The sequence below is a fragment of the Xyrauchen texanus genome, chromosome 15 (genome assembly GCF_025860055.1).
Source record: "Xyrauchen texanus isolate HMW12.3.18 chromosome 15, RBS_HiC_50CHRs, whole genome shotgun sequence".
NCBI lineage: Eukaryota > Metazoa > Chordata > Actinopteri > Cypriniformes > Catostomidae > Xyrauchen > Xyrauchen texanus.
The window spans coordinates 15,675,998-15,699,079 of NC_068290.1; the positions used below are offsets into that span (position 1 = coordinate 15,675,998).

The 23,082-nt window shown below is 43.2% G+C and overlaps 1 protein-coding gene across 1 annotated transcript; it reads left to right on the forward strand.

The window, feature by feature from the left end:
- Positions 1 to 1,618: 1,618 nt before the first annotated feature.
- LOC127656166 (melanin-concentrating hormone receptor 2-like) lies at positions 1,619 to 21,600 on the forward strand. The gene is made up of 6 exons (XM_052144350.1): positions 1,619 to 1,655; positions 3,824 to 4,058; positions 4,452 to 4,661; positions 19,150 to 19,344; positions 20,187 to 20,306; positions 21,261 to 21,600. The coding sequence occupies exons 1-6, from the start codon at positions 1,619 to 1,621 to the stop codon at positions 21,598 to 21,600; spliced, it is 1,137 nt and encodes a 378-aa protein (XP_052000310.1).
- Positions 21,601 to 23,082: the final 1,482 nt, after the last annotated feature.

Sequence of the window (23,082 nt, forward strand, 5' to 3'; positions counted from 1 at the left end):
AAACAAATCCTAAAAATACCACAGATGTCATCCATACTACACTAAGCTGTTGTGTGGCCACAGAAAGTTCTGAATATAGTGCACAAGTCTTATAGACTATACTGTTATGATGTCTTTATACTGAACCTTTAATAGTACTTTAGTATTTGTCCTTTTTGAAGCTAGACAGCTCCTGCTCTCTATAAACTGTAATTCTATGGAATAGATCTGCTTAAAAAATAATAATTAAAAAAAACAATTTTTATGTTCAAGGAAAAGGTAACAGCATATGAATTTTGAGTGAGTAAATGAGTGAGTGAAAGTACATTTTCCATTTTTAGGTGAACTACTTTAACTGGTGGATTGAGCACAGACCTGACATGACATCCTCAAAAAACAAAACAAAAAAAAATAAACATATATATATATATATATATATATAATTACAATGTGAGATGATGTACAAAATTCAGAATTAAAGACATTTAAAATGTATTTAAAATTATTACCTAATAACATTTGCATTAAAATATATGACCATGTCCTTGCCAAAATCTGAAAGCACATTAGAAGTTACAAGTCAGGTCTCACCATGTTCTCGTTCTAATCTGTGTGTGATAACGCTCTACTTTGTGTTCTATAGATCATTTTATTATAGACAATGTCAAAAAATGCTACTTCAAAAGCCTGCCAGATTACATAATTCCTTCAATTCCTTTAAAATGTACACTCTTTCACTCTGTCTTAAGCCTGATATGATGAAAACTGTTCCGTTAATGTTTTCACAATAATGAATGACATACGAATCACGTATTAAGTACATGACATATTTTCAATTACAAATGGCAAATTTCGCCAAATGGCGAATAGTTTGCACCCTTGGAAATTACTGTCGGTACAACATTTCAATTATAAAACAGTGTACAAATATTTTATGTTTAGTTAGATACTTACAATACATCTTACATGACACTAACACTCTTAACCTGAACTGCTTGCTGATGTGTGGCGCTGGGATAAACCACAACAATCTGGCCATATCTGATTATATTTGGGGCCCTGATGCAATGCAGCCTTACAAAGGTAATTAAAGGAGCAATATGTAACACTGAGATCAAGCGTTTAAAATGGGTACTACAGTCCAAATTCAAAATATTGGATAGAGTTGTATACCCCACCCTCTCCTCCCCCCCAGACCAGAGTATGTGAATGGAGCGGTGTGGGAGCAGATCGAGGAGTGGCGCGGTATTGTTTTCTCTCGCTCCAAGAGCGCTCCACTAATGCTCTATCACGGGCAAAACACCTGTGATATTCACCACATGTTAAGCAGTGTTAAACACTATTGGCATGAAGGAAAGATGGGATTTCTAACTAAGAATGTGATAAAAAAAAAATATATAATTTTAAATCTTGCAGCACTTAGTAATGTTCGACCTCCAGCACGAAGGTTACTTTCACTTTCTGTTTTCACTCTTCCTATTATTGAGTTAAGCTTGCGGTAAAGCTTGACTTAACTACATGCTTGTGGCTCGTCTCTTTATTATTACATCAACTGTTATATAGTGAAAATGAATGAGGGAATGGCGAAGGAGAACACGAGTGGGGAGGTGATTGCCACGATCAAATGAAATCCTAAAAGATGATAATTCGTTCAAATGTGGAGAGAAAATCTAAAGGTCAGTAATACATGTTTACCCTATTCATTATTTTTAATAATCATATCAACATTCTAATCTATTATGTTTCAATCTAAACTGTAGGCTATTATGTCCCGCATTAAATAGAATTGAACTTTTAATGATGTAAAACACCAACTGAACTAAACAACATGTTAATATTGCATAGTTTGACTTTAATCGATTGCCATCTAAATGTTTTTTTTGTGCTGTAGGCTAATTAATTCTTTATACATTTGCAGATGAAAAAGATCAGCAAATGCAAATAGAGAACAATTCTCAGAATTATAGGGCAAGGTTAATCAAAAGAAGTGCAATAATATAAAATAATAGGCAATTATACATAGGCCTAATAAATAAAAAAAACATTTGGGGGGGGGGGGGGTAATTTATTAATTTGATTTAATTTTATGTTTTTTTTGTTTTTGCATCTAGCAATTTATTTAATTGATCAAACCCAGAGAATGCTGCCGATACCTTTCAAAAGTGAGCTATAAAAATTATAAAATTTTGTCTTGGGCTAATGTTAGTGTTCTAATAAAGCACATTGTAGCTTTTCTTCTAGTATTGTCTATTTATTTGTCATTTAATACATCTTTTGCATGGAAGGTTGTGATATTAAAAAGCATACTGAAATACATTTACAGTGTTATACTGTAATAGGTAGGCACCAATTTTGCCATGGAGCGGGGTTCTCTAATCCAGGATTGCGGAGCAAGCGAGGAGCGGGAAATGGACAACCCATAGTGGAGCTGGAGCTGAATGATTAAAGAATGCTTTGAGCACGGAGGGGAAATTGTTTCCACTCCACTCCACTCACATACTCTGCCCCAGTCTCGAAGCTCACGCGGGTTGCCAGGTTGAGGACACGCAACAGGAACGAACAAACTGACAGTAGCAAGCCATGAACCTTATACTGTAAGTTGGTCAGCTAATGTATACGTTTACAATGTGTTTATTGTTTGCAAATTATAAACCAGCTTATGAAGATTTTTTATAACTCTGTCAATGTTAGCTAGATGTAGGCCCTATTGCTGGCTTCCATGGCTGCAGCCTGCTGTATTTGACTGCTAGGGGTATCGAAATACTATTGGGAAATGGGCAGTGGGTGGGATCACACAGGCCAAAAAAACAAACAGAAATTCCAGCCGGAAGGGACATTTCGAAGTAGAATATTCTGGCTGTAGCAATGTTTTCACAGAAGAAAGTATTTCAATTTAGCATTTTTCCTAAAACTCTGATAACATATGATAATTTGGATAACATATGATAATGGTTGACTGGTCTTAGCTGGTCAGTTGAATGATTTTAGAGGGGATTTGCATGCTTATTAGCTGGTCAAGCAGGCTTTGCCTTTTCTTTTAGCACGGATGATATAATTATATTGCACTTATAACTTTTGATAAAAAAGTATAATGTGTAATCTCCATAACAACATTAGTGCAAATGTAAACAACGTTATCAGGACTATTTTGTACTATTTGTTTAGCCGTTGAAGAAGGATGGAAAGTTAAAATAATGTGCGATAAGAGCTTGCTCCATACATGTCAATAATATACCTTTTTCCGTCTTATTTAGCAGCATAAATCTCGCAATTTATTTATTTATTTTTACATTTAATTAAACATTGAGTGTAAATGTAGCCTATAACATGCTTATTGTTATATTACCCTGGAATTAGTTTTAAAAAATGAATTACCACAGCTGTGAGGGGGTTTCGATTACTGCTGATAGAGTGACAGTAAATCTGGCATAATCTTAATTTTGGTCTTAATCCACCGCTCTCGATTTTTTTCCTCTTCTGGAAATTCATTCAAATTTAATAATGGATTTTTTTTTCCTTTGGTCTTGGAGCAAATGTGTAAGTGAAAATAATATTTGATGTGGTCTCCCATTCACCGCTATCGAAGTTTACCCTGTAAACGTTTACCTCCTCGTTCCAAAACCCGGAGTGTTAAAAGGGTCTGGGTTAAAATGCGTCACATACTGTTCGTAGAGGGGGTGCGCGCGCACTGGCATAAGTGGAGCCATCAGCGCGCATTGTCTACTTTGAAGAGGATACTGAAAACTTAAACGATTTTCAATGTTAATGCAAGCACCGGGGATGTTACCGCATTCTTGTCGATAAGAATGAAACGCAAATGATCTGCTAAACGGGTTATTCGCAGCCTCTGGCACCGTTGCGCACATCCTCGCCATGGTGGAGTTGGAACCTGCTGTTTGGAACTTTACGCTCAAATTAGATAATGGCACACGCACTAATGAGACAGTACCAGGATATCCAGCTGATGAGTATTATAACATTGTTTACGTCACGGAAACCAAAATCCTTCCAGCATTTATTGGATTTCTGTGCTCCACCGGGCTTGTTGGAAACGTTCTTGTTTTGGTGACTATTTTAAGGTAGGTTTGTAGGTGATTGTAGTATTTTGGGTATCTTCTTTTATTTATGTTCTTATTTTAAATATCTTCCAGTTTGGTGATGAAACAGCTATTTAAAAACTGATACTGTGCAGTTCATTTTGACATGAAAAAAGACACACCACATAACAGTCAGCCACACCAATCTTTATTGAGGCTGATGTAAACAGAGAGAGCACCACTGGAAATGACTGACAAAAGTAACCTCTTTTAATTAGTTTAAACCCAAACTCAGTCTGCTTTCAGTCTCTAGAGGTTATGGAACCCTGTTTAATGTTGTTTGCAACCCATCAATCTTTTCCCTTCACACATCTCCAGATTGTTTCTTTACCATCATTTGATTGCAAATTGAGTTATTTCTTGTTTTTCATACAGGTCAGCCAAAAAGACAGTACCAGATGTGTATGTGAGTAACTTGGCTGTGGCCGACCTGGTCCATGTGATCGTCATGCCATTTCTTATTCACCAGTGGGCACGTGGAGGGCACTGGGTCTTCGGCAGTACCCTCTGCACAATCATCATCTCTCTTGATAACTGCAACCAGGTGGCATGCTCTGCAGTCATGACCGCTATGAGTTTGGACAGGTTTGTAATAAGTGAAATAATTATGCCGTGTGGGCGCTGGTGGCTAAATGGGGCCTGATAAACAGAAATATCCTTCATTAAACCCTGTGGAAAGCAATTCCTTCCATTTCAGGGGCACCCTTTCACAAAACCTCTACTTCAAATGATGCGGTATCTACGCTGCACCACATAGTCAAAATGCAGCAAATATGCCAACAATTATGGCTTTAGTATTTGATTGTCAAGTCAAATGTGGATAATAAAAGTCTCATTCCATTTTCTCTAAATATGAGCACTATTGAGCCAAACACATCTGTCCAACACAATCCACATGATGAATCATAATCTGTATTTCTAACGCAAATTCAAAATGTGTAGTTACTGCTTTTGCCTTTGCAGGGCAGCATGACAACCCTCTTTCTATAGAATACAATATAGAATAATATCTAGTAAACTAGGTACAGTTAAAAAAGATGTAAAATTCAAGAATAAAAATAAAATAAACGTAATTATAAAAACTGAGCATGTTTATGGATACTTAAGAAAGGAAAATGCTTTTCAAGTCATGCTTGAAAGTATAAACTTATAATTGGATTGCCAGATAACTTTTTTAAATAAGTGTCAAGTGAGTGTTTTCGGTAAATATAATAATACACAAATGTTCTCCCAGTATGCATTTTACATCTGATTAATGGCCCAAGTAAACTTTCATAAAATAACCCTACCCTGAGACACATTTACTGCAGTTTAAAGTGTGATTTTTATTTTTTAATTTTTTAAACATTTTTCTGAATTTTTCATTAAAAACCATCATGTTGGAGAAAGAATCGTCATTGGCTAGTACATTTTTTTTTTACTCGCCATGTAAGCATAATGCAGCTAAAAAATATATTAAGCAAACTGAGAGAGGGGGCCTCTTCATATATATTCACGCAATATAGTATATTGTAATTTCTTTTTTATATTTTAATCACATTTTAGCTTTTTAAAAATGTATAAATTTCACATTCTATCAATTTATATGATGTCATGAATTCACATTTTTAATAATGTTACAAGCTGTTTCCAATTTCGTACACATTTTTAACAAAACTATTCACAAGGTATGAATCTAATAATGAAAATTAGGGGTCACGATTGTGAAATTTGTCTGACAATTAATTGTCCAACAAATAATTGCGATCATGACGATTAATTGCCTGTTTTAGGGCTATGATGATTAATTGTCTGTTTTAGGTGTTTCACGAATATGATGATTAATTATCATACAAACTCACTATGTCATTTATACAAATTTAGTTTGGGTCATATAGTAAAATAAGGGTATATGATTTCCTTTTCAGGCTTCAAAAACATATGAATGACAGTCAAATATAAAAGTATAACATTTAAAATAACTAAAACAATATTTTAATTATCAAAATATGTCTAAATAACTCAAATATATCTGTTTTATTTGCCCTTATTTACTTTTGATCCATTGGACTTTTTCCATGTTTTGTTTTCTTTTGCTTCTTTTGTAAACCAGCCTACCTGTATAGCTATTTTTAGTGATTATGTTATATTATAGTAAAATATTTCTTCCTTAAATTCTTCACTTTCACACATTATTTTAAGGCTCTCTTATTAACTCACAAGCCCTAAATTCTTGTGAAAGTAAAACTTAGAGATTCTGTTTCCTGCATTTTTTAATCTCCACAGAAATAGAGCAGGGCATCTCCTCTGTCTCACTGCTTGTTATTAACACTGCATAAATAAACCCACAATGACCATGGACATTTGCCATTACATGTCCATTAAGTGAAACTTGAGTGCTCTGCGTTCACAAAATGTGTAAGTTTAAACCTTGTTCATATTTTCGCGGGAGTTTGTTGCAAGCCTCTGTAGACGGCATGCGCATCAGAGCGCTTGAGAAGTGGTTCATCTTCATCCGAAGTGTAGTTCCCTGAGATGCTCGGAGTTCAACTGAAAGAGACACAAGTGCTTTTTCCTGCATGCTCATGAGACAGCATGCAGGGAAAGATGAGGCTGAATCCAGCTTATTAATCAACTGCTTTTTATTTAGTACATGGAACCCTCCATCCTCCCGGACGTGTACTTTCACTTCTCGGTTTTACCTTGACACAGACCTTCCTATTGTTTGCTTTCGACGGCCAGGCATATCAGTACAAGGTCCTTCCCTTCGGCCTGTCCCTGTCCCCTCGCGTCTTCACGAAAGTCACAGAGGCAGCTCTTGCCAGGTTAAGGGAAGTGGGCGTCTGCATTCTCAACTACCTTGACGACTAGCTGATTCTAGCACACTCTCGAGAGTGGCTGTACGCACACAGGGATCTGGTGCTAACACACCTCAGCCGTCTTGGGCTTCGGGTCAACTGGGAAAAGAGCAAGCTCTCCCCAGTTCAGAGCATTTTTTTTCTCTGCATAGAGATAGACTCGATGTCGATTGTGGCGCACCTCACAAATGAGCGCACGCAGTCAGTGCTGAACTGCCTGAACTAATTCAGCTGGAGGACAGTGGTTCCACTGAAACACTTTCAGAGGCTCCTGGGTCATATGGCATCCTTGGCGGTGGTCACGCTGCTCGGGTTGATGCATATGAGACCCCTTCAGCTCTGGCTTCAGACTTGAGTCCGAGATGGGCATGGCACCGCGGCACACATCGTATGGCTTATTTTTACGCCCCTCTGCCACCACTTATTCAACCTTTGGATAGACCTTGCTTTTCTACGGGCAGAAGTTCCCCTACAGCAAGTGTCCAGATGTGTCATGGTCACTACAGACGCCTCCAAGTCGGGCTGGGGCGCAATGTGCAACGGGCACGCAGACAATGGTTCCTGGACAGGACCACGGCGCTTTGCTGGCTGTACTGCTCGCCCTATGGAGGCTATTGCCAATGATCTGGGGCAAGCACGTGTTGGTCCGGTCCAACAACACAGCAACAGTAGCGTATATAAATCGCCAAGGCGGCGTACATTCTCCATGCATGTCGCAACTTGCCCTCCATCTCCTCCTCTGGAGTCAGCAGCGGCTGAGGTTGCTGCAGGCAACTCACATCCTGGGCAGCCTCAACACCACAGCGGACGCTGTGCTTATGACTGAATTCTCTCTAATTTTCCTAATTGTAATATAGATGCTGATCCATAAGCCATACATCCTGGGAATCCTCCCACTGCCGGCTCTGGTATGCAATGACGGGAGTCCCCCTCAACACAGACGTGCTGGTACACAGCTGGCCCCGGGTGCTGCGCAAATACACGTTCCCCCAGTGAGCCTAATTGCACAGACCCTGTGCAAGGTCAGGGAATATGAGGAACAAGTCACCCTTGTGGCACAGTGTTGGCCCACTCAGACTTGGATCTCGGACCTCACGCTCCTCACGACAGCACCTCCCTAGAAAATTCTCCTGAGGAAGGACCTTCTTTCTCAGGGAAGGGGCACCATCTGTCACCCATGCCCAGACCTCTGGACCTTAACATCTGGTTCCTGATGGGACGTGGAAGACTTAAGTGGTTTACCGCCAGCAGTGGTAAACACGATCACTCAGGCCAGAGCTCCTTCTACAAGGCAGCTGTATTCCCTGAAGTGGCGTGTGTTTGCTAAGTGGTGTTATTCCCGCAGTGAAGACCCCCAGAGAGGCGCAGCTGGGTCAGTGCTTTCCTTCCTGCAGGAGAAGCAGTTGTCCCCTTCCATCCTGAAGATGTACATAGATGCTATAGCAGTGCACCATGACGCAGTTGAAGTTAAGTCCCTTGGTATGCACAACCTGATCATCAGGTTCCTGAGAGGCACCAGTATGCTGAACCCTCCTAGGGCGTGCCTCTTTCCCTCATGGGACCACTCCATGCTCCTGCTGGGCCTTCGGAGAGCCCTGCTGAGTCAGTCGAGTTAAAGGCCATCTCATTAAAGACCGCCCTCCTGACCGCGCTCACTTCCATCAAGAGGGTCGGAAAACTGCAAGTGTTCTCTGTCAACGAAACGTACTTGGAGTTCGGTCCAGAAGACTCTCACGTGATCCTGAGACCCGACCGGGCTATGCCAACAAGGATTAATGATTCTTTCAGAGTAAAGCTGGTGACTGAATTGTTAGTCACCTGTAATATACACAGTGTGTAACAATACCACATCTGATTACAATGTTTCTAGACTAAACGGTTTCTGATTTCACAAACAGTAGTATTTTAAGACTGACAAACTTAATATTAATAAAATTAACATATTAATTATTATTATTTTGTTTAATTTGAATTAACTGCCATTTCAAGAGAGGTTTCTCCTATAGTGATTGTCTGTTTTGGTTATTCTTGTCTGGTTTGTTTTGAATTTTGTCATTCGGATATTGTTTGCCTTATTAGAAAACAAATCTTTGCACATGGATCCTCACTCTTTTGTCTTGGACAGATTCGTCACACATAAGCAAATAAAACAGGGTATTGTGGGAAACGATATCCGAGAAGCATGCACAGGCAAGGGACAATCTGCGAAGAGTGTGCTCGTAGAAAGCTAAGTGAGGTGCAGAACAATGCACAGCTGAGATGGGCAATCTTACTCCCAACACACAGGCAGAGACGAGGTATCCTCAGTGGAAGACCAGCTGACACACAGCAAACTGGAAGGCAACCACACACACCGACAAGCAGACAACCAACAGATACACGAGACAGGACAAACTAGGCAGAGAGAAAGAGTGTGGTTAGTTATTTAACATCAAACTAATATATAGCAAAGATGCTTCTTCTTTTTTATTGCCACATTGTTAAATAGAGCATTACTTCTATCTACTCTGGGTTGCGGATCAGAGACTCTTTTCCTTCTCTCTCCAGATCTTTTAGGACTCGTGCTTCCGATGGCGCTGCATGTTCAGCTCCTCCATTTCAGCCCCAATTCCCTCACTGCACAGAGAGAGGAGGAAAAACAAAAAACAAAAAAACACCTTTTATTGGCCTAGCTATATTCTTTCAATTAACCGAGTTCTATTCAGAAATTGTATTAATAGACTATCCCCTCTTACTGGATTTAAAAGCTTCTTTAAGGTAAATTGCTGTTCTCCTTTGTTCTGTAATTCATCTGTTAGTTTATTTCTTTCATCTGTATATCTGTTACACTTTATTAATACATGTTCCACTGTTTCTCTAACTCCACACCTCTAGATAAAATACAATCTTCTCTTTTTCTCCCACCTGGATTTCTTCCTCTTCCTACTAATGGTTGTATTAAATGTAGATGCCTACTTTTTTGTTCATTATCCCAATAAAATTGCCATTTTTGATTTAACTCCTTTTTTATTATTGATTTGAGTTCTGATTTACTATACATTATATGCATGTCTATATTATCCTTTGCAATATCTTGTTTTGCTAATTTATCTGCTTCCTCATTCCCTGATTCCCATAAAAACTGAACTGTCTTATTTGTATGCTGCATTATATATATATATATATATATATATATATATATATATATATATATATATATATATATATATATATATATATATATATATATAAAATATCTGAAGAATCTCCATCAATATATTTCGTCTAGATTCAGTCTGTTGAGCTTCCAGACTTAACAGGGCAGAGCTTGAATCTGAACATATGAGAGTTTTGTTTAATCCCATGTCTTTTTTAATCATAATAGTAAATAACAATGGACTTATGACACTACCCTGTGGGGTCCCATTCTCAATCAGAACTTTTTCTGATATATATTGTCCAATCTATACTTTTATATTTCTTTCTATACATTTTTTTAATCCAATTATATAACCTACCACCTATTCCAATATGATCTAATTTTATCAGCAAACCTTCCTTCCATAACATATCATAAGCCTTTTCAATATCAAAGAAAATCATCTACTACTGTTTCTTTATTTATCAAGGCTTTCCTTATATCCGATTCCAAACTCACTACTGAATCCATTGTGCCCCTTCCACATCTAAATCCACTTTGATGCAGAGAAAATAACGAAATTTCTTCCAAATGATACATTAGCCAGTCAGTAATACTTTTTTACATTAATTTACATAAAAGTGTTGTTAAAGCTATTCGTCTGTAATTTAGAGGTACATTTGGATCTTTACCTGGTTTCTTTATAGGAATAATTAAAGCTTCCTTCCAACACTGAGGTAAAATCCCTTTATCCCATATTCTGTTGTACAACTTTAATATTACTCCAAGTGATTCCTCACTTAACTTTTTTAACATAACTTTTTTAACATAATATAACTTATTTCATCTTGTCCTGAAATAATTTCTTTTTTAAATGCTCATTTTAATTCAGGGAATGTAAATGGAACATCCAATAAACCATCCATTGCTATCCTACTTTCCAATACATATGGATGTTTTCTTTGCAGCTTTGCTCTCATTTCCTTACTCTCATTTGTCAAGTTATTTGAGCTATTTATTTTTAAAAACTCTTTTTGGAACATTTCTGCTTTTTTTTTTTTTTTTATCACTTATTGCATTTTCCTCTTCCATACTTAAAACTGGATATTCATATTCTCTCCTAATTCCACTCATCTTCCATAATCATGCTCCACACTTCCTCAACTGGAGTACTTTTACCAATTTCTTCACAAAATGATCTCCAATACTCTCTCTTTACTTCCCTAATAATTTTCCTTGTTTCTGCTTAAGTTTTCTGATATATTATCATATATTCCCCATTATGTGTTTTCTTCAGTATTTTAAATGCTTTCCTTTTCTTTCTGACTGCTATTGTACACTTCTCATTCCACCATGGAACTATTTTCTCCACCCTCTTTCCTTTACTTTTTGGAATATATTCTTTTGCAGAATTCTGTATCACTGAAACTAATTCTATATTTATCCTTTCATTATCTTTTCCTTCATTAATCTTGATCATTTCCATTCCATCCTCGCTCATTATTTTGTATTTTTCCCAGTTAGCTTCCTCAAACTTCCATTTTCCTATATTTCCTAATTTTTCCCTCCTTATCTCATTATTTACAATTGTACTTGTTATAGGATATGATCACTACCAACTGTACATTTCTTTGATACTTCCCAATTTATTATTCCTCCTAATGTATTTGAAACAATTGTTCCCCTTCTGTCGCTCTCTTACGTTGTGTCAGAGAACGACACTAGGGGTCTCTCTTGAGCGCCGATATTCACCTCTGTACTATGAAAAAAGGCCAATGAGAGTTGGCAGCCAGTATTTGCATGTCCCGCCCCCGGACATACGGGTATTTAAGCGGCGCAAATACGGGAGTTCATTCAGAAAATTTCTTCGGAGCCGATGGTCGTGTTTGCAGTCTGCTGCGTTACTACACACCGAGTTCCTGCTATCCTCTGCTGCATGCTGTTGGATTCTGCGGCGTACAACAGTGGCTTTCTCCTGGTTGCACGGCTGTGCACTTCCTGCCCCTGAGCGCATCGACAGTTGCAGATAGAAAGATCTCTCACGAGTCTTTCATTCATAAAAGAGTGATTTTATTTAAAAGAGTAATTTCCTCTACAAGAGCAAAAACACAGCGGCGTTGAACGTCCTTTTCAGGACGCGTCTTTTTAAAGATGCCTTTCCACCCCTGTGTTGTTTCTGGATGCGGTAGAGTACTCTCCGCTTCCGACGGCCACAGGCGTTGTCTCGTGTGTCTGGGCAGCGATCACACCGAGGCTGCATTTGTGGATGGTTCATGTTCTCATTGCGAGAACATGACCATGACAACGTTGCGGTCACGGCTTGCTTACAACCGTAAGCAAGCCACTCCAGCCGCCCCCCGCGTCGCTCCTTCTTCCCACGGGATTGAGGACGATGCGGCTGGCGATGGAGGTGATTTGGGGATGGCAGCGGGTGCAGCTCCGCCGGGTACGCCCCCTCGGACCACCCGCGCCCCAGCACGCTCGTTGACTCCCGTCCCCGCTCGAGCTGGCGGCGACTCGCCTCACAGCCAGTCTGCCTACCCTCTTGCGATGGAAGCAGATGAGTTCGCCGCGACATCGGAGGGCGTGGGCTCTGACGCTGAGGGCTCCTCTGGGCTGCCGCCTTCGGGCTTGCACGCCCAGCAGGAGGCCGACGCGCAGATGTCCGATATGCTTTCCCGGCAGCCAATAGCGTGGGCCTGGATTGGAACCCTCCATCCTCCCCGCAGCCATCACGGCTAGACGATTGGTTTTGGGCGTGGGCGCCGCTCACAGCCTCGCCCCCAGTACCTTTCTTCCTGGAGGTGCATGATGAGCTGACGTCTTCGTGGAGAGCACCCCTCTCCACTCGTCGTGCCACCTGCTCATCCGCCCTCGCCACCCTCGACGGCGGAGCGCGCCACGGGTACACGGAGATCCCCAGGTGGATAGAGCTGTTGCGATCCATCTATGCCCCGGAAGCACTACCACCTGGCGGGGCCGCCCTGTACTCCCTTCCCGGTCCTGTAGAGCAACATCCTCGCTCACCGCGAAGGCCTACAGCGCTACCGGACGCGCCGCTTCCGCCCTGCATGCCATGGCTCTCCTGCAGGTCCACCAAGCCAAGGCACTCCGCAACATGCACGGGGGTGGCCCTGATCCCGACACGCTGCAGGAACTGCGCTCAGCGACCGACCTCGCCCTGAGAGCAACGAAGGTCACAGCGCGGGCACTCGGGCAGGCGATGGCCACTCTGGTGGTCCAGGAACGTCAGCAATGGCTAGACTTGGTTGAGATGCGGCCTCTTCGGCGACACCGTGGAGGACTTTGCCCAGCAGTTCTCCCTGGTGAAGAAGCAGACGGAGGCCATTTCTCAAATCATGCCGCGCCGCAAGCCTGCCGCCACGGCCCAGGCCCCATCTGCTCGCCGAGGGCGTCCTCCTGCGGCCAGAAGACCTTCTGCTCCGCCCCAACCTGGGCCCAGCTCTCAGCCCCAGCGTCGAGCAAACCGCAGGAAGCGTACGCCCCCTGCCTCACGGACCCCGTCGAGGACCCGGAAGGCTCCCAAACGTCCCTGAGACAGCGGACCCAGAGGACGAGAAGTTAGCTCCGGAGATGGTGAGACCGCTCCGTCCCCCGGTGGAGGACCGGGAGGAGAATCTTGTGTTTTTTCATTAATTCTCAATAAAAGAGCTATTTCCTTTACCTCTGGGTCACATGGCCCGCAAATGCCGTTCTCACGGCACTTGTGTTTCAGGCCTCAACAGTCCCGGTGCCCAGGATGCGGTGCTCCCGCCCTCAGCCCCACGACTGTTCCCCGGCCGGCCGGTTCAGACGAGTCCAGAGGACGCCGACATCAGACCTCCTCCTCTGTCACGAACCCGCCCCCTGCCGGGTGCGCGGAACAAGGTAAGTGCTTTGAGCTTATTCTCAGCACCAGAGCCTTGGGACGCCACAGAGCCTCCCGACACTGCGTTACCTGTTCCGCACCGCTGCGAAGCCCCGCCGGGTACGTCCAAAATACTTGTCCCCTTGGTGCCCCTAGCACAGAGCGCAGAGGCATGGCTTTCTCTGCCCAGCTCGTCACGCTGGCTGCACCGGACCATTCGACTTCGATTCACGCAATTCAGTTTGCCAGGTCTCCGCCCCCTTCCTGGGTGTTACGTTCCTCCGCAGTGCACGGCGAACATGCCCTCTCCCTGCGCGAGGAAATCGCCTCCCTTCTAATCAAAGATGCGATAGAGCCTGTCCCTCCAACCGAAGCGAAGAAGGGTTTCTACAGCCCTTACTTCGTTGTACCCAAGAAGGTGGTGGCATACGACCGATCTTGGACCTCGCGAGTTTTCAATCGGACCCTGTCCAAACTCCCGTTCAAAATGCTCACCCAGAAACAAATTCTATCTGGCGTTCGGCATCTAGATTGGTTACAGCGGTAGACCTGAAGGGCGGCGTACTTTCACGTCTCAATTCGCCCTCGTCACCGACCCTTTCTACGGTTCGCATTCGACGGCCAGGCGTATCAGTACAAGGTCCTCCCCTTCGGCCTGTCTCTGTCCCTCGCGTCTTCCACGAAGGTTGCAGAAGCGGCTCTTGCCCCGCTACGAGGAGCGGGCATACGCATACTCAATTACCTCGGCGATTGGCTCATTCTGGCCCCCTCGCAGGAATTACTATGCGCACACAGAGACCAGGTGCTCGAGCACCTCCGCCGCTGGGGCTTCAGGTCAACTGGGAGAAGAGCAAGCTCACCCCAGTCCAGAGCATCTCTTTTCTCGGTTTGGAGTTAGACTCAGTCTCAATGACAGCACGCCTCTCCAGCGAGCGTGCTCAGTCAGTGCTGGAATGCCTCGCTTCCTTCAAGCCAGGCACCGTGGTCCCGTTGAAGCGTTTCCAACAGCTCCTGGGGCATATGGCATCCTCGCGCGGTCGCGCCACTGGGGTTGATGCATATGAGACCACTTCAGCACTGGCTCCAGACTCGAGTCCCGAGGCGAGCATGGCGCCACAGCACGCACGGCATGGAAATTACCACTGCCTGCCTCCAAACCTTCAAACCCTGGACAGACCTCTGCTTTCTTCGGGCAGGGGTACCCTTGCAGCAGGTGTCCCGTCGTGTTCTGGTTACAACCGGCGCCTCAAATTGGGTTGGGCGCTGTGTGCAACGGGCGCAGCCGCAGGCCGGTGGAACCAAGGCCGCTGCGCTGGCACATCAACTGCCTAGAGCTGCTGGCCGTTACGTCTTGCCCTGAAGAAATTTCTTCCGATGATTACGTGGCAAACATGTCCTGGTCAGGACAGACAGCACCACGGTGGTGGCTTACATAAACCGCCAAGGCGAGTACGCTCCCCACATGTCACAGCTCGCCCGTCGTCTCCTCCTTTGGAGTCAGCTGCGCTGGCGTCACTCACATCCCGGCAACCTCAATGTGATAGCGGACGCGCTGTCAAGACAAACCTTGCCTGGCGGAGAGTGGAGGCTCCACCCCCAATCGGTCCAGCTGATTTGGGACAGGTTCGGCAAGGCCCAGGTAGACCTGTTTGCCTCCCAGGAAACCTCCCACTGTCCGCTCTGGTATGCCCTCACAGAGGCTCCCCTGGGGACAGATGCTCTGGCTCACAGCTGGCCCGTGGGGCTCGCGCAAATGCAGCTTTTCCCCAGTGAGCCTTCTTGCACAGGTGCTATGCAAGGTCAGGGAGGACAAGGAGCAAGTCACTCTGGTGGCCCCCTACTGGCCCAACCGGGACGTGGTTTTCGGATCTCACGCTCCTTATGACAGCCCCTCCTGGCGAATTCCCTGAGGAAGGACCTTCTTTCTCAGGGGCGGGGCACAGCTCTGGCACCCGCACCCAGACCTCTGGAAACTCCACGTCTGGTCCCTGGGCCGGGCGCGGAGGGTCTAGCCGGCCTACCTTTAGCCATCATAGACACTATTAACCAAGCCAGAGCCCCTTCGACCAGGCATCTTTACGCCCTGAAGTGGCGTCTGTTCACGAACTGGTGTTCTTCCCGAGCCGAAGACCCGCAGAAGTCGCGCAGTTAGGTCAGTGCTCGTGTTTCTTCAGGAGAGGCTGGAGAGGAGGCTGTCCCCCTCCACCCTCAAGGTGTATGTTGCTGCTATCGCGGCCCACCATGACACGGTAGACGGCAAGTCTCTTGGCAAGCACGACTTAATCGTCAGGTTCCTAAAAGGTGCCCGGAGGATGATTCCCTCCCGGCCTAACCTATTTCCCTCCTGGGATCTCTCGGTCGTCCTGAGGGGACTCCGGAGACCCCCCTTCGAGCCGCTTGACTCAGTTGGACTCAGGGCCCTCTCTCTCAAGACTGCCCTGCTGATCGCGCTCGCCTCCATCAAGAGGGTCGGGGACCTGCATGCGTTCTCTGTTAGCGACGCCTGCCTGGAGTTCGGTCCGGCAGACACTTTCGTGATCCTAAGACCGCGACCGGGCTACGTGCCCAAGGTTCCTACCACACCCTTCAGGGATCAGGTGGTGAACCTGCAAGCGCTGCCCCGGGAGGAGGCAGACCCAGCCCGGTATGTGCCTTACGTATTTACCTGGACCGCACACAGAGCACCAGACCCTCTGAGCAGCTCTTCGTCTGCTTTGGGGGACAGCAGAAAGGGAACGCTGTCTCCAAGCAGAGACTCGCCCACTGGGTTGTCGATGCCATTTCCCTGGCTTATCTTACCCAGGCCGTGCCCCCCCCTTTGCGGGTCCGAGCCCACTCCACCAGGAGTGTTGCGTCCTCATGGGCACTGGCTAGGGGCACTGCCCTAGCAGACATTTGTAGAGCTGCGGGCTGGGCAACACCTAACACTTTTGCGAGATTCTACAATCTCCGAGTTGAGTCAGTTTCGTCCCGTGTTCTCTCAGGTACCGAGCCCGTGAGAACTCGGTGACACGCCGACGATCTGACCGGGTGGATCGCTTGCACCCAGCCCTTCCCCTAACCAGGGGAAACAATGCGCCTTCTTCCCAGGAGATCCCAGGCTTGGGACACTGGTTGGCTCCTCCCCTAGCCCTTGCGGGTCGCAGTTCTCGCGGAGGGACTCGCCGACCCAAACCACTGCGGGTACCGCTAGCTACCCTGTACTGGTATAGGGGCCCCACAGGTAAGGCCTCCTGCTCGGACTCCCCTGTGTGTAAAACCACGGTTCTGTCCCCTCACGTGAGTTGACGCCGTGTTTCCCTTAGGCAGTCACAGCTGCCTCAGGTGCCGTGCTGTATGCTCCCCCTCTCTGAGGCTGGTGCTACCACCGCACTACTGTTCCGCATAAGGCCTAGGTATAGGCCATGCGATGTATGTGCCACTCAAATTTGCCTCCCCTCCGGGTAGGTGTGGCCTCCGCAGGGTCTTCCCCGCCCTACCAAGGGCTAAGACTCCCTTCCCTCAATGCGTGTAAGGGCCCGGGCCGAAGTGCTCTATTGCGAGAAACATAGAGAGAAAAGAGGCCCAGCCAGGCTGGCCCGTTCCCATGTTGGCGGCCGTCACCTTGTTCCCTCCTCCGGGGTAACGATAAGGAATCCTGATGGCTTAAATGGGGCATTGGGGAAGGGTACGTGCGGCTGATACAGTTGGTCGTTCTGCACGTAGGAATACCTGCTCGCTCCTGTATCAGCGGATCACATACACGGCTCAACGCATGGCGCTTTTTAAGTGGACCCCTAGTGTCGTTCTCTGACACAACGTAAGAGAGCGACAGAAGGGGAACGTCTAGGTTACGTATGTAACCTCAGTTCCCCGATGGAGGGAACGAGACGTTGTGTCCCCCTTGCCACGTCGCTGAGCCGAGCCCCTGTTGTGGCCGGACCATTTCCGGCTCCTCAGAAAAATCCTGAATGAACTCCCGTATTTGCGCCGCTTAAATACCCGTATGTCCGGGGGCGGGACATGCAAATACTGGCTGCCAACTCTCATTGGCCTTTTTTCATAGTACAGAGGTGAATATCAGCACTCAAGAGAGACCCCTAGTGTCGTTCTCTGACACAACGTCTCGTTCCCTCCATCGGGGAACTGAGGTTACATACGTAACCTAGACGTTAGATTTATTGCTGATTCCCTTCCTGAATTCACATCCATTTTTGTGGAGTTTCCATCATTTAAGCAAACAAAGTTTTTCCTTTCGATCAGCTATTCAATAACCTGACCATTTGTGTCTGTCATTATTCCTCCCCATAAAGTATTATGGGTATTAAAATCCCCACAACATACAAATCTGAACAAAAAACTAATTGGAGCCATGACACAGTCCGGTTTAAATTTTTTATCTGTTGGTATTTGAGTCTATGATGCCATATATCCAAACAAGAGGTCCAAGACCTCTGGCATAAAAACAGCCCCACAACATTAAAGATTGTCCACCATATTTAAGCATGGGCATGTGTTACTTTCCATATGGCTACCCCTCTGTGCTCCAAACCCATCTCTGGTGTTGGCTGCCAAAAAGCTCTATTTTTGTTTATTCTGACCATAGAACCTGGTCCCATTCAAAGTTCCAGTAGTGTCTGGCAAACTGAAGATGCCTGAGTTTGTTGTTGGATGAGCGCAGAGGCATTTTTCTTGAAACCCTCCCAAACAACTTGTGGTAATATAGGTGATGTCTGATTGTCGCTGATTGTGGATATCTGGCTTTCTGACCCCAAGACCCAACTCATTTCTGCAATTCTCCAGCAGTGATCCTTGAAGAATTTTCGGCCACTCTAACCATCCTTCTCATTGTGCTTCAAGACAATCTAGACACACGTCCTTTTTAGGATGATTCGTAAAATCTCCAGTTGATTTGAACTTCTTAATTATTGCCCTGATGGGGGAATTGGGCATTTTCAATGCTTTACCTACTTTTTTTAACCACTTTACATTTTGTGAAGCTCAACAACCTTTTCCTGCAAATAATAACTTTATTCTTTGGTCTTACCGATTGTGATGGATGACTAAATGAATTTGGCTTGTGTATAACCTCATATTTATACCCATGTGAAACCACCTTTGCTTCATATTTACCAAGGATGCCAATATGTTTGCCCACAATTACATTTTTCATAATCCATTAATTTTTTCAATTGCATAAATCATACATTTTTTATTATAATTTTAATAATTACTTTATTGTAACTCTGTTCATTCATTTATTTACTTCAGATATCTGGCCCTTGTTCATCCATTCCGCCTGCTGAGCCTCCGGACCAGATCCAGGACAATTCGTATTAACCTCTTTGTGTGGGCGGCCTCCTTGATCATGGTTCTACCAGCCTGGGTCCACTCCAAAGTGATCCGCTTCAGGGATGGGCTGGAGAGCTGCTCCCTCAACCTGGTCTCTCCCAAAGAGGTGCTCTGGTAATTGGGTCTGATCATGCTTCCTTCTCTCATCAACTCTTTTTTCTATTGTCAAAATCTTGCTTTGATGTCAAATCGTTATCTGCATTATGTCCTTGTCACTTTACTGTGACATGATTTTCTATAAAAAAAAGCACTAGACGGAGAAGAAAGGGACGAATACACAAATGGTTGTTTACATGGTTGTCCTATTGTAATTATGCCACATATATTGTATATTCAAGTTTATTATTTTCATCTGTCAATATTGTGTTTGAGAACTGTGTGAGAACTCTACAAAGACTGAAAAGTTATATGGAAACGTTATGTAGTTATGTAATTTTTACTTTTCTTTTTTCAGAATTGCAAACTTTATTTGTTGTAAGATAAGATATTTTCTGTTATCTGCACTGAAAGCTGCAATTCACCATGATGGCACACATAGGTGTTTATTAAGGTTTAATGTAGTCCTGTTGCTTCACTGTTTAATAACATAAAAGCAACAGGACTACATTAAACCTTTGTTTAATTCTAATCTTTTTACCCCTCCCCAACAATGTGCAATTTTGGAAGTCTGGGACTTTGATGTATCCATTATGTTTATACCATGGGGCTGTTGAATGCTTGGTTCCTTACATAATGCACACCCGAGGTATTACAGCCGCATTACCACCTCGGGTGTGCATTGTTTTTCAATAATTCAACAGTCTGTTGTCAAATATTCCTTTGGGTAATTAACATAATAAATTGAGTCAAACATGGAGAAGATATAAAGGGCTTAGAAATAGTAATTTTAATGACTTTGTTTTCTCTCACCCAGATGGTTGACAGCATGCATTTACCAAGCCCTCGTGTCTCTGCAGGTACACACTATACCAGACAGTGACCTCCTTCTTCCTGCCATTACCTCTGATCCTCACCTGCTATATACTGATTCTCTGCTACACCTGGAGAATGTACCGCAAGAACAAAAAGGCTAACAGGTAAATTTACCTTCAATACTGCCAATATGATAGCAATGTCTTCAATGTCTTGAAACCTTAAATTAAATTAGCTTGCAGTTAACTTTAGTACATGTATTACTGTACCTCTACCCTGCAAATTGATAACATAATGAGTTATGACTGTGAGAGTGAAGGCAAAAAAAAAAAAAAGTTTTGTAAATGCTGCTCTAGTTCTTGAATTTTTGTAAGGAGACACTAAGTATTCCACTGATGTTTTTTCATTTAAATTTAATACAAGGGAATATTTTATAAAAGTCTATTTCTTGTGTTAAAACTTTCAAATGTTCAGATTACATACTTCTGTTTGAAGATTCACAGCATACTAAATCACATGAAATATAAGATCATTTTATTGCCAATATTGAAATGTTTTTGTGAATTTCATGAATGAACATACAGTATTAATGGTAATTACCATTTTTCAGGATTATATATAGTGTTGGGTGTAATCTAATAAAAAAGTTATTAATTATTATAATCTAATTATTACTTTTTAGTACAATAAGTATTTCAGTGCATTACATTTCAAGTTTTTGTAATCAGATTACAGTTACTGGTTTTAATTGACTTGTTACTTTTTATTACTTGGAATACACATGATATTATACTGTATAGGTAGAACACATAACATGAATTATGTTACTATATGACAGCTGAAGGGTGTGCACCACCTAGTAAATTAACATTGAGGAAATATAGACATCATTTTGAATTCGTTGAGCTAAAGTGTTTTAGAAAGTAACTTAAAAGTAAATAGTAATGTGATTACTTTTTTGATGATGAAATCAGTAAATTCAATAATCTGATTACAATTTTAGAGTAGTAATTAGTTTTTTTTTTTTTAAAGTAATTAATTACTAACTCAACACTGATTAAACAGTATATTAGAACACCTTAGAATTATATTAGAATATCTGTACACTTTCTCTTTAGGTATAATACTAGCCTACCTCGGGAGCGTGTGGTCCGCCTCACTAAAATGGTCCTCGTTCTGGTAGCTGTTTTCCTGGTCAGTGTTGGACCCTACCACGTGCTGCAGCTAGTTAATCTTAGTGTACCTCGGCCCTCTTTAGCATATCACACCTGCTACTACCTGTCTGTGTGCCTGAGCTACGCTGCCAGCAGCATAAACCCATTCATCTACATTCTGCTCAGCGGACACTTCCGCCACAGGCTGGTCTGTCGAGACACTCCCAGCATGCCGAGTGTGGAACGGGAGATCCAGCCCCGCTCCAGTTTTGAATCCCAATTAAAAACCCTTTGGAAAATGTGAACTATTTGTTTTCTTTAAGCAATTTTAAATAATTGCTGGCAGGGAACTAATAAAACAGGCATGGGATGTTTAATGTAAGCATGTTTGCATGTCTTGCACTTTAAAGTTGGACTATGTTGTAAGTGCTGTATTTATTGATTATTGTAGTGTTTTGGCTCCCTCTACTGTTACATTTTCTCTCAAATGCATACATTCTGTGCACAATAGTTTATTTGATTACAAAATTAAATGAATGCTTTGAGGGGGCATTTGGCAATATGACTTAAGAAAGTTTTGATTTTTTTTTTTAATAAAGAACTGTTAAAGGAGCAGTCTCAGATTTTTATACTACATTGAAGTCTTAAAAGTTAGTTCACCCAAAAATACAAATTCTCTCATCATTTACTCACCCTCATGCCATCCTAGATTTGACTTTCCTCTGCTGAACACAAATGAAGATTTTTATTAGATTATTTCAGTTCTGTAGGTCCTCACATCATATTACTTCTGAAGGTATGGATTTAACCATTGGAATCTTTATTCAAATTTGGTACCCATTCACTTTCTTATTTGGCACCCATTCACAGTTCGCATTGTGAGGACCTAAAGAGCTGAAATATTCTTTTAAAAACCTTTGTTTGTGTTCAACAGAAGAAAGAAAGTCATACACATCTGGGGTGTCATGAGGGTGAGTAAATGATGAGAACATTTTCTTTTTTGGGTGAACTATTCCTTTAAAGGTTAAATACAAGTTAATAGTACTGAGTTAAAGACACTCAAATGACAGCATTTGTGACAATGTTGTTGATTACCACAAAAAAACTAAATGTTGACTTGTCCTTCATTTTATTTTAAAAGAAAAAATGTATGGGTTCTTGTGGCTATCCTCTTGAAACTGTTTTTCATGTTTATGGACTGGTACAATTCACTTCCCATTCAGCCCGGAACATCCCTTCAATCCTCACAGACTTCTAGTCTGATCCTATCTCCTGGTCCTCCCAAAGTTTTTATGTAAATATTATTTACTTATTTTACTGGATTTTATCTTGTGAATGTTTTATATTATTTCCATTGTTCACAGCTTCAAGGTTCTAACTTTTATGTGCATTGGGGCACATGAGCATGTTTTCATTACTTTTGTGTAAGTTCTTGATACGTTTGAGTTTACATATATGATCATTGTTACAAATAAGAGAAATCAATGTTGCATGGGACAAAAAGTCACAACTGTGCAGAAATCCTTTAAGGGCATTGTAGGACTGTCTGGTGGGTACTGGACTTCATGATGAAGTGGCTGACAGCTGCATGATCAGCCTGAAGAGTGAGGTCACTGACCTGACGGGCCTGTTGCCTGCCAAACTCCCAGAGTGGAATCAATACTCAGACCAGAGACAGACGTGCACTGCGTCTGACCCAAAGCATGCCCATCAGCAATGGCTGGAAACTCATCCCCCATACTCTCTTTCTCACAATTAGACCTACTATGGCCTAGTAAACCTGCCA